Raw genomic sequence first — 13,361 nt, 5'->3', positions numbered from 1 at the left:
GAAATTTTGGAGAGTACCATCAACTAATATATAGATAGATATTGCATTTGGAGACAAGGAAGGTTTAGTTTGTGAAAGGCTGCTTAAGCAATACCTTTCCCTTAAGTCAAGTCATAAGCTTAGGGTCTCACAAAGGGTTTCTAGTTTAAGATCTCTTAGTAAGTCAAAGAGATTACCCCGTTTAGATAGATTCCTTGTCTCCTAAGAGAAGCTTTATAAGTTTATGTGGGATTTGTTAAGCAATTCATGCATATAGTTTACAAAACCAATACTTTTTTTCCAAATATCATTTAAAAATTAAGCTTCTCTTTATTACGAAACCATCATAACAACCTAACAAAATCTAAGACAGAAAGAGCTATCTAGAAACCAGAGTTCTTTAATTTTTCAATGATCTCAATACCTTCCTATGGCCAACATTAATCTTACCGGTTGGAGGAGGATATTTTGGGCCATAGAATTCCATCATATCCAATTGTGAAGGCCCATATAAATCATAAAGCCCATCCTCATTTAATACTCCAAAGCATGAGAGAGGTTCAGCTCCCAAATTAATGGAATTCATGTGTTTCTTTTGTTTCTCAAATCTCAACCTCCTGAGTCCTGTCTCAATCAAAAAAAATGTATGGAGAGACCTTCTTAACTTTCTACCGTTTTGTTTTAAAATAAGATTTTTGATGCAGTAATAACAAGGAAGTGAAGCACAAGATCAAGATCCTTGGCAAATAAACTATTTCCAAGCTTGTTTCTGCCCTATTTTCACAATCGATAAGCCCAAAAACAAGCGTGGAAATAGTACTAGTTTTCCTCATTACGTAGTAATTGCGCAATACAAACAGATCAAGAAAGTAATACAAAGAAGAAAGATTTACAAGAAAATTGAGAAGAACCCTAGCTAGCTCCTTTTCTTCACAAGAAGGGTTTCATCAGTTGTGAAGTGGGTTTGGACCGGAGGGAACAAGTCTTTTCTCGACGCCGTACCTTTGATCAATCTCCGTCGGAGGAGGCGGAGGAGAGAAAAGCGGTTGTCGACTGCTTCTGTGGATTCTTTCGAGCTCAATGCACATAGAGCGTGCGTATGGACGAGAGAAAGATTCGCATGAACGGTGAGGATATGCGTAGTACGCGTGTTGAACCTTAGGGACGGTTCGGTGAGTTCGGTTGGTCCAGTTTCTTGTTGCTGCTCTTGCGGTCGTAAGAAGGAAGAAGACGATGAGGATGTTGATCGGACGGTTCCGGTTAGTCTTCATCGTTGTGGAGAGAGAGAGAGAGATCTTCGATTGTCTTGTGGTGTTGTTGTCTAATAGAGAGAGAGATACTTGGAAAAAGAAAGTTGTGAAAGAAGGAAAGATAGTGAGTGAAATGGAAATATAGTGTTTAATGCTGCTACATCAATTGAGACGTTACGTATGATTTATTATGAGAAAAAATCTAGGTTAAAAAAACAAGGTAAAATAGGGGAAATTGAAAGATGGGTCTTTATCGGAAAGTTACAATTTCCATATCCATAAATGTGAATCCGTGACCTTGTACATTCCGAACCATAAATTTCCTTTTTTCTGTAATTGATTTGTTTCAGAACAAAAGTGTGAATGGTTACTGTTTTAGATATGGAAATACAAGATTGGTCAGAACAAGAAGTTAAATTGTTGCTTATATTGGGTGGTTTCGTGATCCTTAAGTTATCTTCACTCTTCAGTGTTTTTTGCAACATCTCTTCCTTCACTTACGAAATGCTTCGAGTTTGAGTCACCAAAACAGTAAAACCAGAGATTGCCTTTGTTATTTGTAGGTGGTGAAGGATATCTGTTGGAGCCAAACCCAAATACTCTTTGTTAGGAGAGCCAACTGAGATAGAGAACTAAAGATAAAGATCGAAGACTAATCACGAAGATCCCGTTAGAGAAGATTATCCATGTGTCAAAATGTTTTTTAGTTCTATCTCTATAGTCTGTACTCTGTAGACTCTATACATAAGTGAATGCATTTTGTAATTTTATTCTTAATCTTAAGAGTCTGAGACCAATACCAGGAAACAAGATTTCGCCGCCAAATACTAGAGGTGACTTATGGACCTTTATGGGCTCACAGTTAGTACGGCCCATTCCGATATATATAGATTTGGCCCCAAGTATAATGAGTTTCTTTTTGACTCTCCTCCATTCATTTCATTAGTAAAATTAAGTGTTTTACATGAGATTACAAAGAGTAAAAGGTACCCACAAGATACAAGGGTGTTGGTCCAAGTCTAATTGAATTGTAAACGTGAGTGTCGTTTTCGAGAAAGGAGCAAACGTGGTCCGTTTTAGAATCATGAATCATGGATGATTCGCAATCTAGTACTATCTCTCTTTTAGCTAGATTTGCAATAATGATTATGATTTCTTGAAAACATGGAATTTGATTTTATAATGTTAAATAGAATGATGATTAGATGTTAATTAAGAGAAAATTTAATTTGCGTTAGAAAATTCCATGAAATTTTGTGATGGAATTCGGAGTTCAAGGTTCATCGCTCCTGACTTGACTTATGTCACTTTATGACTCGATCTTGCACCATGGCCCCCACTCTTGTCGACGCGTACTGATCTCATTATTTAGAAAGTATCGCGTAGTCATTTGTGTATATGTGATTACGGGTAGATTTTACAAAAAAAAAAAAACGTTTATAAAATTTGGATTCATCCATTAACTTTTGCAAAAGAAAATTCTATGAAAAAAAGTCTTGTAATAGTGTTTTCGATAAAAAAAAGGCTTGTAATAGTGTTTGAAGTCTAACCAAAATGTGAAACACAAACAAACAGAACAATTAATTATTTTCTTTTTTGATACAAAATAGTCGAATAACAAATTGCTCGCATTTGATGTATTCATTTATAAATAATGATTTCATTCATGTTCAATTAGGTTTACACTTTATGAAGAATGATATGAGGAAACGTAGTTTTTGTAGCTGCTAGTGACGGGGGCTTGTAGCCGCAACACTATTTATCACAATTTGAATTCCAACTTATTAATATGCGTGTATAAGTTATAAATCAGAAATGATAAAAAAAAAAACTGAGCATATAAGATTATGAAGTATAAATCAATGGAAATTAATCGGTAAAAAAAATGTTTAACAATAAGAGATTGCATCTATACTATTAATCGGTAAGAGATATAGTAGTGAGAAATAGTGGTACAAAAACAAATAATGGTCTGTTTTTGGTAAGAAACAGTGATATGTAAATAGATGACAATACCATATTTTCTATGCGTTGTACCGGTTTTGTTGAATCATTTTATTTTCCTTTTTACATATATCACATTAGAACTGAGAACAAATTTAAATGATATATAAAAAACATAGGTCAGTCTTTTTATAGCTAAACTAAAAAACTTACTCCATTTAATTAGTAATCAAGTTAACGGTTTATATCATATAATAAATTTACAAATCAATATTTATGTTGATTTGATTTCTAACATGATTTGCTCCCATTATTGATACCTTTTTTTTTTTAGAGAGGACCATTATTGATACTTCCTATTCATAATCCACTATTTATAATTTATCGAGGATATGTATATCGAATCAAAGGGCCTACGAGGATATAGATGGATTGTGCAAATACAAGTAGGTGTCCCTCTTGCGTGTACGCACAAACGATTCTCGACGTAGATGCTAGCGTTATAATAGCACCGAGATCGATAGACCAAACCCAAAAATGGTAAAGAATAATGTTGCTATTTAGATGTGTATTGATACTTAATTCTTTGATTAAAAAACACATGTGAACCTAAATTATTCATATCCACATATCTTCACAAAAGTGTATATGGACAAAGTTAACTGTTTTTCTATAATCATAATTTTAAAACACAACTTGTATTACAGCTGTATCTATGATTCTATATATACGTTGTTAGCGTAGTAGCGTGTGGTACATATGTTACATGATTTCAACAATATTCTAATAATGGTTAGACATCACGTAGACATGTGTCTCGTTTTAATCCGTGCATGTATTTAAACAAAAATCGATTCATCTGCTGATTTTATAGACACTTTTTTATTTAAAAGACGATGTTGTTTAGTTTTTCCACAGGGAACGTTTACATGAATCTCGAAGATATGGTTGTTTGAGTCTGAGTGCGACCGGAAACGTTTGTTTGATGGATTGCAATTATGGGAATATAAATAAGGAATAACATGTGAATATGATTATAAGATAATTATCATATATGACTTATGAGGATTAAGAATTTCCACGTGGCCGGTTAATTGTTTGTGGTTTACATTCGCTAGATTCTTGTCATATCCAACACGGACAACACGCAGAAACCAATTATTTACTTTCTAACTAATTTTCAATCAAAATTTAAATATACTTTATTCATTTTCAATTATACCTCATTTCATAAAAAAAAAAAAAAAAAATTATGCTTTTTTATCCTCGCATCATCAGTCATCCGAACCACAAACAAGTAGGTGGTATTTTTAAGTTGAAGCTTCTTTTCTTCCACAAAAAGGAATCCCATGGACTCATACAACAAAAATTATACCAGATCGAACTAGGGTTCTGATAGTATGTTTGTTTCGTAATCGCTCACGAGTCACGACATCAACAATGACCAATAACTCAATTAGGTTTGTTTCATAGTTGCAACAGTAACATCGACTAATAGTAGTAGATACATAAAAACAAAAGTCTCGATGAACCAACAACTATAAAACGAACAAATCTTGCTAATCGTCCTTCTTTGGACAATTGGATTAGTGGTACCAATTTCAATAGTGAAAGAAGTCTCATCATCTATGTTAATTGAAGAGTAAATGCAAATCCGAGTCTAAAAATAGGCGTCGATCTATAGGACTCAAAAAGTAGACGTGGGCCTCTCACTTTCTCCGCTACTAGCAGCCTCCCGTTCCGTTTCACTTGACCCTTTTGACGTTGACGTTCCATTTTTTCAACTTTCTCTTCTTTTTTTTCCCTCTCTCTCTTGAATTATTATTAATATATTTTGTGTTTACGCAATTTCCAAAAATTAAATAAATTAAAAGAATCTCTCGTATAGACAAAGAGAGAGAGAGTCTGAGATCGGTCCTTGACGAGACACTGCACTTTAACGGGTTTCAAAGTTTTTTTTTCACTCTCTTTTCTTTCTTTCTTTCTTTCTTTCTCTTCCAATCAAGAACAAACCCTAGCTCCTCTCTTTTTCTCTCTCTACCTCTCTTTCTCTATCTTCTCTTATCACTACTTCTCTCGCCGATCAATCATCATGAACGATCCTGATAATCCCGATCTGAGCAACGACGACTCTGCTTGGAGAGAACTCACACTCACAGCTCAAGATTCTGACTTCTTCGACCGAGACACTTCCAATATCCTCTCTGACTTCGGTTGGAACCTCCACCACTCCTCCGATCATCCTCACAGTCTCAGATTCGACTCCGATTTAACACAAACCACCGGAGTCAAACCTACCACCGTCACTTCTTCTTGTTCCTCATCCGCCGCCGTTTCCGTTGCCGTTACCTCTACTAATAATAATCCCTCAGCTACCTCAAGTTCAAGTGAAGATCCGGCCGAGAACTCAACCGCCTCCGCCGAGAAAACACCACCACCGGAGACACCGTGAGTTTTTTTTACTGAGACGAGAAACACGTGTGTGTTTTTGTTTGCAGGGGTCCGATCGTAATTTACTTCATTATCTTAGTGTTGGTGGTGGGGAGGGTTTTAGTTTTATCTTGAGGCCAAAGCCAAAAGCCCCATTTTTTCTCTCATTTATTTTCTTTCTTTTGAGTAATTTCTTTGGCATCGCAAGAAAGATAGAGAGTGATGAGTTCGTCCGTACAGTAGTACATTAGAAGTTTTGGAGAGGGAAGGAGAAATTGGTAATTAAGTAAAGAATCGTCGGTGGCAGTTGGAGTAAATAATAATGATGATGGAGGAATGGGAGGAACACCGCCGCAATAGCGGCTGTGATATTAGCGTGCACTCTACATCTTCTTTTTCTCCTCGTCCTTTCCTTTTCTTTTTTAATTATACTAATGTTAGGTCAAAAAGCGTCTCACGTTTTAATGATGTTAATCTACATAGTATCTATCTAGCAAAGTTATTAAAAAAGACTCTGATTTTTTTAACAATTCTTGTCTCGTCAATCGTTGTTTCATAAGATGTTCCGTATGTAGGGTTTTCACTTAAAAGATGGATGAAAATGTTCTAGCAATGTAAAATGGATGATTTTAATGAAAACGTTATAGCAAGCATTTGAAGTCAAGTAACAATTTTTTTTGGTTAGATGTTCAAGTTAATTGCGTTTTATTTTAAACTCTCTTTTTTATTTTCCGTGGTTGTTTTGACTGTGCAATATTAGGATTGGAGTCCATGTTTTGTGATATTTTTTTGAATTTGATAGCTTGATTAATTGGTTACTCTGTGATATTGATGCATGGTTATATACTTTGTTTTCTAGAGTGAAGGAGAAGAAGAAGGCTCAAAAGCGAATTCGGCAACCAAGATTCGCATTCATGACCAAGAGTGATGTGGATAATCTTGAAGATGGATATCGATGGCGTAAATATGGACAAAAAGCCGTCAAGAATAGCCCATTCCCAAGGTCGTATATAAGTCATCAGTTTCTTTGATCATTCTCTTAGTTAACGGATATGCAACCTATATTTCTTATTGTTGTTGTGATATATAGGAGCTACTATAGATGCACAAACAGCAGATGCACGGTGAAGAAGAGAGTAGAACGTTCATCAGATGATCCATCGATAGTGATCACAACATACGAAGGACAACATTGCCATCAAACCATTGGATTCCCTCGTGGTGGAATCCTCACTGCACACGACCCACATAGCTTCACTTCTCATCATCATCTCCCTCCTCCATTACCAAATCCTTATTATTACCAAGAACTCCTTCATCAACTTCACAGAGACAATAATGCTCCTTCACCGCGGTTACCCCGACCTACTACTGAAGATACACCTGCCGTGTCTACTCCATCAGAGGAAGGCTTACTTGGTGATATTGTACCTCAAACTATGCGCAACCCTTGAGGTAATTTCTTACATGTTATATATATTTTTTGTTGTATTTGTTAATGTTCGTGCATTAATAGTCTTAGGAGTGATCAACTCTATAAAGAGATCAAATATATATATCTTTGGTATGCAAGGGTTTAAAAACTTTAAATGGACCACAAAGGGATAAACGGTTTTTCGTTTTAGGCCGAAGCTGAAAATCCACATCAAGGGATGTCTTAGGTGGGATAAAATTCCCATGCTTTGACAGAAACAAAGTCTAACTGATGTAGATGTACTTATGAATATTAGGATCAAATATCGTGTTGGTCTAATCATTGATGCGAACCATTATCTCTCTTGTGGAACAATTTAGATCACTCGATAGATATGTCGGCCAGTGCTTTTTCTTTCTCTAGTATTCATTTTTGCAGAACATATTATAAAGTTGGATGATGCATGCATATATAATAAGTGGATGATTGCCTCTCTCTATATATATTTAAATACACACACAGATATATATATATATATATATATATGTATATATTTACGAGTGATTGTATAAGGATCAAGCACTGGTATAATAGTGCCTTTTGTCTCACCCCTCTTGCTATAAGGCATATATAGGCTTACTTGTGTCTGATAGAGACGAGCCCAAAATGGGTCGGCGGGTTTATAGAAATGTCAACAAATATTTAAATCGAAGCTCAACTACTCCACTCAGTGTCACGATAATGGCTTTTCCATTTACATTTATAACCTTTTGTGTGTGTTCACAATTGCATGTATATATGCGTGATTCTGTGTCCTGCATGGTGCATCATTCTTATGTCTATGTGTATGTATATCAGTATATGTACAAGCATATTTACAAGAAGTACTACGCGAAGCATGTAGGATAAGTTCTGAGGGTAATGTGTTAGGTCATAGGAATAAATGCTTTCTGTTTTAGCCAAAGACAGCCAATAAAGGAAAAAGGAAGAAAATGAGGTAGAAGAGACGTATGAGCATCTTAGCTAGCTCCACAATTGAAACCTTTAATACGTAAATTCGTGTACATATATTTTTTATTTATTAAATTACGTATATATAGTTTGATTTGTAAACATTTCTTATAAGATCAACTTTACCAAATTATACACCATTGACATTAACATATGCTATTTCCAAAGATGAAATGTAACATATATACATATCTGCCTTGTTTGATTTAATCTCCCAGGTAAGCTTGGTACGTAGCAATAGCTAAGGAGGTGCTAACTCATTATATATAGAAGATATTGCAGACCAGAATATGCGCAGGGAGGGTATAACAATATGGCGTTGTAACAATGGATCTATATATTACCTCATTGTTGATCAATAGCACACCACCGGTACGTTTGCAATTTCTTCATGTATATTTCTTGTTATATATGTAGTTATATATCCAGGTATAATTTTGATGTAACACAACATTAATCTTAATCGTGGATCCATCCCACATTTGATGCATGTATGTGCACTTAAGAAAAAGAACATGGAGGAAATAACGTTATTTTTTATTATTCTTTTCATCAATTTTACAATTATTTTATACTTTTATCTTTATAACTTTAGGGCGATATATATCTATATGAACTTTACAGATTGCAAGAATATCCCCAATTCATATTGGAGAACAGAATTCGCGATGCGTAATTTATAAAAAGAGATTATCAATTGCTTTGGTGAAAATATCTTATAACGTGGTCAAGGCATGGATAATCCGAACAGCATCGACTTATATGACATGCCATTGTGAATGTGGTGATAATCTATTCATGTAACTAACATGTTTTGTACGTTGGTAAAAAAGACGAAATTTGTGGTAATCATCAATCATGTTTGACTTTTACCCATTTTGATCTAGACTATATATTATGGTTTTATCATCGTTTTTTGGTTTGGAACGGAATTTCGTTTACGTGATGAAAACGATAACCATTGCGGTGCCTCGTTGTCTCCCAAAAGGCCAAAATATAAAAGAGACGTAAACGATCATTAAATCAGAAGACAAACCAGTCTAATGATCAGAATTACTCAGTTTACATATTTTAAAAATTACAATCCTATTTATGCTAAAAAAAAATGTTTTGATCCGAACAAATTAAATCTTTCCAAAGACATTCAAAGTCTTGCTTTTCAATGAACCGTTCAAAGTTAATGAATGTATTGAAGTGACGTACATATCAACTTCTAGCTACGCCAAGCAAATGTGTAAAAACCGTTCCGTTTTGGTAAATTAAGTTCACATTTTAAATCAAGAAAATAAATGTCGACTTGTGAACTAAATATATGTCAACATGCTAATTGTCGACATTAATTGTTCTTAATCAGCCAAAACTCCACTTAAAAGTATTTGCAAAACGCACAATTATGTTCACATTAAAATATAAAATTCCGGTTTTGAACCAAGACAACCACAATCAACAACAAGGTCAATGTTTATTTCATGTTTCTGTTGAGACAACACTATGTCTTATGATTCCGAGTCATTACCGGAGATAAAAAGAAGAAGAAGGATTACGAATTATCTCTGTGACTAAAAACTATTTAGTCCATGGTCGTTCGTATAAAAACTGTTTTACATACCGGTCTTGAAATTGGTTACTACCTATGATCAATGATTTGGGGGTGGTAAAAGATCATATATGAAATATGTATGATATCTGGATGAATATTACGAACGTTACGGCCCAAAATATTTTCCATGGGCTTGGGAGTAACAAAACAACCCATAAACAAGTAACGTTCGAAAATGTTTGAAATTGAAAAAGAAATAAAAATCTGATAAGTATGTTTAGCTGAAAAGCTGAGGCACCGACTAACAACAGCTCAACTTTCAAGAATGTCCACAAAAATAAACAGAAAAAAATTAGCTAAAAAACAAGAAAATAAAAAAAAGAAACTGTACCATTTTTTAGTGTGCAAATGTGTGTTGTGTGTGGCACATCACACGTGTCGTAGCATGACGGCAAAGGTTGTCTTGTGCACATGGCTCGGTTCGCTCCCAAATATAATCCCCAACCCATCCTTTTTTTGGTGTTACCGTTAGCTCCTCTTACACAAGATCGAAAAAACAAAAGCTATTTTTATATTGAAATGTGTTCTTCAAGAATCCAGTCTAAAAAGAGTGGGTGAATTGAATTTGTACGTGTTGTTTTGTAGATGAAAAAGTATAAATCAAGTTTGTATAAAAAGTTGAAAAAACTATATTTTAGTTTACTTGGTATTAATAATAAATAAAAGTACATTGTTAGTTCTAAGTTATATAGTTATGCATTGCATTCTCACTAAACCATATTTTTGGGCGAAATTTTTGGACCGTTGATAAAAAAAACAGGGTTTATTTTGGGTCCCAAAAAAGAGTTTATTATTTTAGGACAGGTGTTTAAAAGGAAGAGAGAACTCATCTGAAATACGTAAATCGAGGAGGTGGCAAAATTGGTAAATAAAGAAGCATTTTAGTCCACTTTTACTATAATCTTTCGGTGCGCCGAATAAGTCTCTCACAAACAGATACTAGAAGACAACAATGCAATTGCTTTTAGTTCTTTTCTGCAACATTTGTTCGTGTAAGGCTTTTTTTACTATCTCTTCTATTTACTCAATTTCTTCTTACACATTTGTTATACGTAAAAGGAACATTTCTTTGATTCTTTTTTTGTTGTCACTACCAAAACGTACTGATTTGTTTTTTGAATAGGTGGGTTCCTAGAGTAAAAAAGAGACCGATATTTAAACTTTTGTCCCTTGACTAAAACTCAAAACATTTCTGTTTGTTTTTTGTTAGTTAAATATGTTTAAAATAAATAAATAATCATATAGCTATTTATGAAAGTATTAATATACAAATAACTTTCAAAAGTTATTAATTAAATTTCAAACAATAATCCTGTGTTTCAATATCTACTTTTGCAATTGTTATTTCCATAATTCCATTAATACAAATTTTTAGATATTGATAGCTACCTAACTCACACTTTTTAAATTTTAGTTATGTCGACAAGTTTTTTTTTTGTTACATGATGTTAATTACGACTAATCAGGTTTTTAAAGTAATAAATCAATATTAAAAAGTGCCTCAACAAAGAAAAAGTGTTGGACCATGGTCGTCTATAATTATTTATCAAAACATAGTCACACACACCCTTGCCGTTATTGTCTAGAACTCTCTCTCGCTCTCCCAAAAACTCATCTCTCACCACCGTCTCAAACCAAGTTCGATCTAAAAGCCTTTTCCTTTAGATTCTCTCCAACAACAAATCTCTTTGAATCACTCAGTCATGTCGGTTTTACTTCCTCTCTGTCTGATTATCTCCATGTTCACCTATTCAAGTAAGCCCTGTTTCCTCTGTTTTTCTACATCTTTTATCAGCAAAATGTTTCTTGTTTATGTTATATGTTCTCAGTTCTAACAAGTGGGTCTATAAAGATTCAGAATTTTAGTATGAGATCTCTGATAAATTCCTCAAAAATCTGAACTTTGCCTTGTGGGTTTAGTTCTAGCTTGAGCCCTGTAATGAATATGAATCTGTTTTTGTTTGTTTGGTAAATTTTTCAGACGCAGCGTATTGTCTTTGCAAAGAGGGGAACGAGCAAGTGCTTCAGAAGGCAATAGACTACGCTTGTGGAAATGGAGCTGACTGTACCCAGATCCAACCCACCGGAGCTTGTTACCAACCTAACACCGTCAAAAACCACTGTGACGTCGCCGTCAACAGTTACTACCAGAAAAAAGCTTCTTCCGGTGCCACCTGTGACTTTAACGGCGCCGCCTCCCCCTCTACTACCCCTCCGTCAAGTAGTCATCTTTACACAAAAACCCACTTCATATTTCAGATCAAGTCTCTATTTTCTTTAATACTGATTCTCTGTTTATTGCAGCTGCTTCAAACTGTTTAACTGGTTCAAGGTATGTTTTTGATTCTTGATCCATTCTTTGTTTCGATTAGTTTAGTTATGTTTGATTCTTTAGTCTCCATAAAGTTGGCTTTCTAGGTTAGATTTGATTTTTACCACCGACTAACTTTTTTTTATTGTTGAATTTTGTTACTAATTTGTCTTTGAGGAGACACAATGATAGTGATTTAAGACCTAATGAATAGACAAAGGAATCTTGATTAAATGTTTTTATTTGGTACCATTCATCATTTCTGATAATTTCACCTTTACTAAAAAGAGAACTCACATCAAAAAAACAGTCCATCATTCACATGATCCAGATGAGCATCATTATTAATTATCTTGTCACGAATGATCACTAATGTTTTTGACTATTCTTTGCAGCTCTAGTGGCACTCCTACCACAGGAACACCAACTACTGGGACACCAACCAGTGGGACCCCGACTACCGGAACTCCGACCACCGGAACCCCCACCACTGGAACTCCAACCAGTGGGACTCCAACTAGTGGCTTCCCAAATACCGGGACTCCAAACACAGGGACTAACACTGGGATGCCAAATTCCAACGGGATGCCAACTTCATCGTCATCTTCGGTGTTCCCGGGGACTACTCTTGGCCCGACTGGGAGCGGGGGACTAGGCGATCCAAATGCTGGAGAGAAGCTGTCTGTTCGAACTAACACAGTGGTCTTCTTATTAACCGGTGTAGCAGCAATGCTTGTCATATGAGGGCTTAGAAGTCACACGCGGTTATGGTTGTAATTGAGTTGCTGAGAGATCAGATCTTGCCAACGGCTCATGGTTGATAGAGTCATCTTTTTTTTCACTCGTCTTTCTAGGATTTGGACTTAGGTTGGCCGAGAGACGTAATGCTGGTAGTAGCTAGTATTTTGGGTTATGTACAACTTTAACTAAGAGCTTTACTTTTGTAAATCCGGAGGATGAGATGCTCTTTTGTTTCTTATATTCTTTTTAATCCGTTTACTTGGATCTTTCATCTTTTAATACGTACCGTCGTTATCACATACCAAAACAAATGCAAAACCAAATAAAAAGTTAATTTTGTGACTTCAAACCATTCACTTTTGGAATTATATTACAAACTTGTCAAACAAAACGATTGAGGAATCGCTTTATTTGCTAACGATCAAAAGAGTGTCTCTTTCGATGTGGGTTTTGTTTTCTCCAGTCTGTCTTGTGTCTACTAACAACGTGGGAAGTTGAGATGTAATGTCTTTAAAAGTGTTAAAACCTAATGATTGTTTTCCACTGAGCGAGAGATTAACTTTTGGTCTCCAAAATTAAGATGGCTCCTAACTCTATATAAAATTGGAAGACTTTGGTATTGAATATAGTTTATAGTCTATAGAATCTATGGAGTTTCTTTTGTGATTTTGGAATCGGGTG

General features: G+C 34.9%; 3 protein-coding genes across 7 annotated transcripts; 2 read left to right on the top strand and 1 right to left on the bottom strand.

Moving 5' to 3' along the window:
• Positions 1 to 638: 638 nt before the first annotated feature.
• On the bottom strand, positions 639 to 1,401 carry CLE10 (CLAVATA3/ESR-RELATED 10). Its single transcript, NM_105599.3, has one exon. The coding sequence runs from the start codon at positions 1,248 to 1,250 to the stop codon at positions 927 to 929; it is 324 nt and encodes a 107-aa protein (NP_564958.2). The 5' UTR covers positions 1,251 to 1,401; the 3' UTR covers positions 639 to 926.
• A 3,390-nt stretch (positions 1,402 to 4,791) lies between these two features.
• Positions 4,792 to 8,900, top strand: WRKY57 (WRKY DNA-binding protein 57). Of its 4 annotated transcripts, NM_105598.3 has the most exons (5): positions 4,792 to 5,621; positions 6,463 to 6,606; positions 6,694 to 7,058; positions 8,247 to 8,400; positions 8,653 to 8,900. In NM_105598.3, the coding sequence occupies exons 1-3, from the start codon at positions 5,266 to 5,268 to the stop codon at positions 7,055 to 7,057; spliced, it is 864 nt and encodes a 287-aa protein (NP_177090.1). In that variant the 5' UTR covers positions 4,792 to 5,265; the 3' UTR covers position 7,058; positions 8,247 to 8,400; positions 8,653 to 8,900. The 4 variants fall into 4 exon arrangements, with proteins under 4 accessions (NP_177090.1, NP_974112.1, NP_001321562.1 ...); NM_202383.3 differs by having other exon boundaries at positions 8,247 to 8,900; NM_001334406.1 differs by lacking the exon at positions 8,653 to 8,900 and having other exon boundaries at positions 5,011 to 5,621; positions 6,706 to 7,058; positions 8,247 to 8,594.
• A 1,553-nt stretch (positions 8,901 to 10,453) lies between these two features.
• PDCB4 (plasmodesmata callose-binding protein 4) lies at positions 10,454 to 13,032 on the top strand. Of its 2 annotated transcripts, none has more exons than NM_001334405.1 (4): positions 10,454 to 10,620; positions 11,610 to 11,849; positions 11,933 to 11,960; positions 12,335 to 12,999. In NM_001334405.1, exons 1-4 carry the CDS (start codon positions 10,581 to 10,583, stop codon positions 12,681 to 12,683), a joined length of 657 nt encoding a protein of 218 aa, NP_001322428.1. In that variant the 5' UTR covers positions 10,454 to 10,580; the 3' UTR covers positions 12,684 to 12,999. The 2 variants fall into 2 exon arrangements, with proteins under 2 accessions (NP_001322428.1, NP_564957.1); NM_105597.3 differs by having other exon boundaries at positions 10,608 to 11,383; positions 12,335 to 13,032.
• The last annotated feature ends 329 nt before the right edge of the window (positions 13,033 to 13,361 follow it).

This window comes from Arabidopsis thaliana (genome assembly GCF_000001735.4).
Source record: "Arabidopsis thaliana chromosome 1 sequence".
Lineage (NCBI taxonomy): Eukaryota > Viridiplantae > Streptophyta > Magnoliopsida > Brassicales > Brassicaceae > Arabidopsis > Arabidopsis thaliana.
The sequence above is the reverse complement of the archived record's forward strand: the minus strand, read 5'-3'. Positions and strand labels throughout refer to the sequence as shown.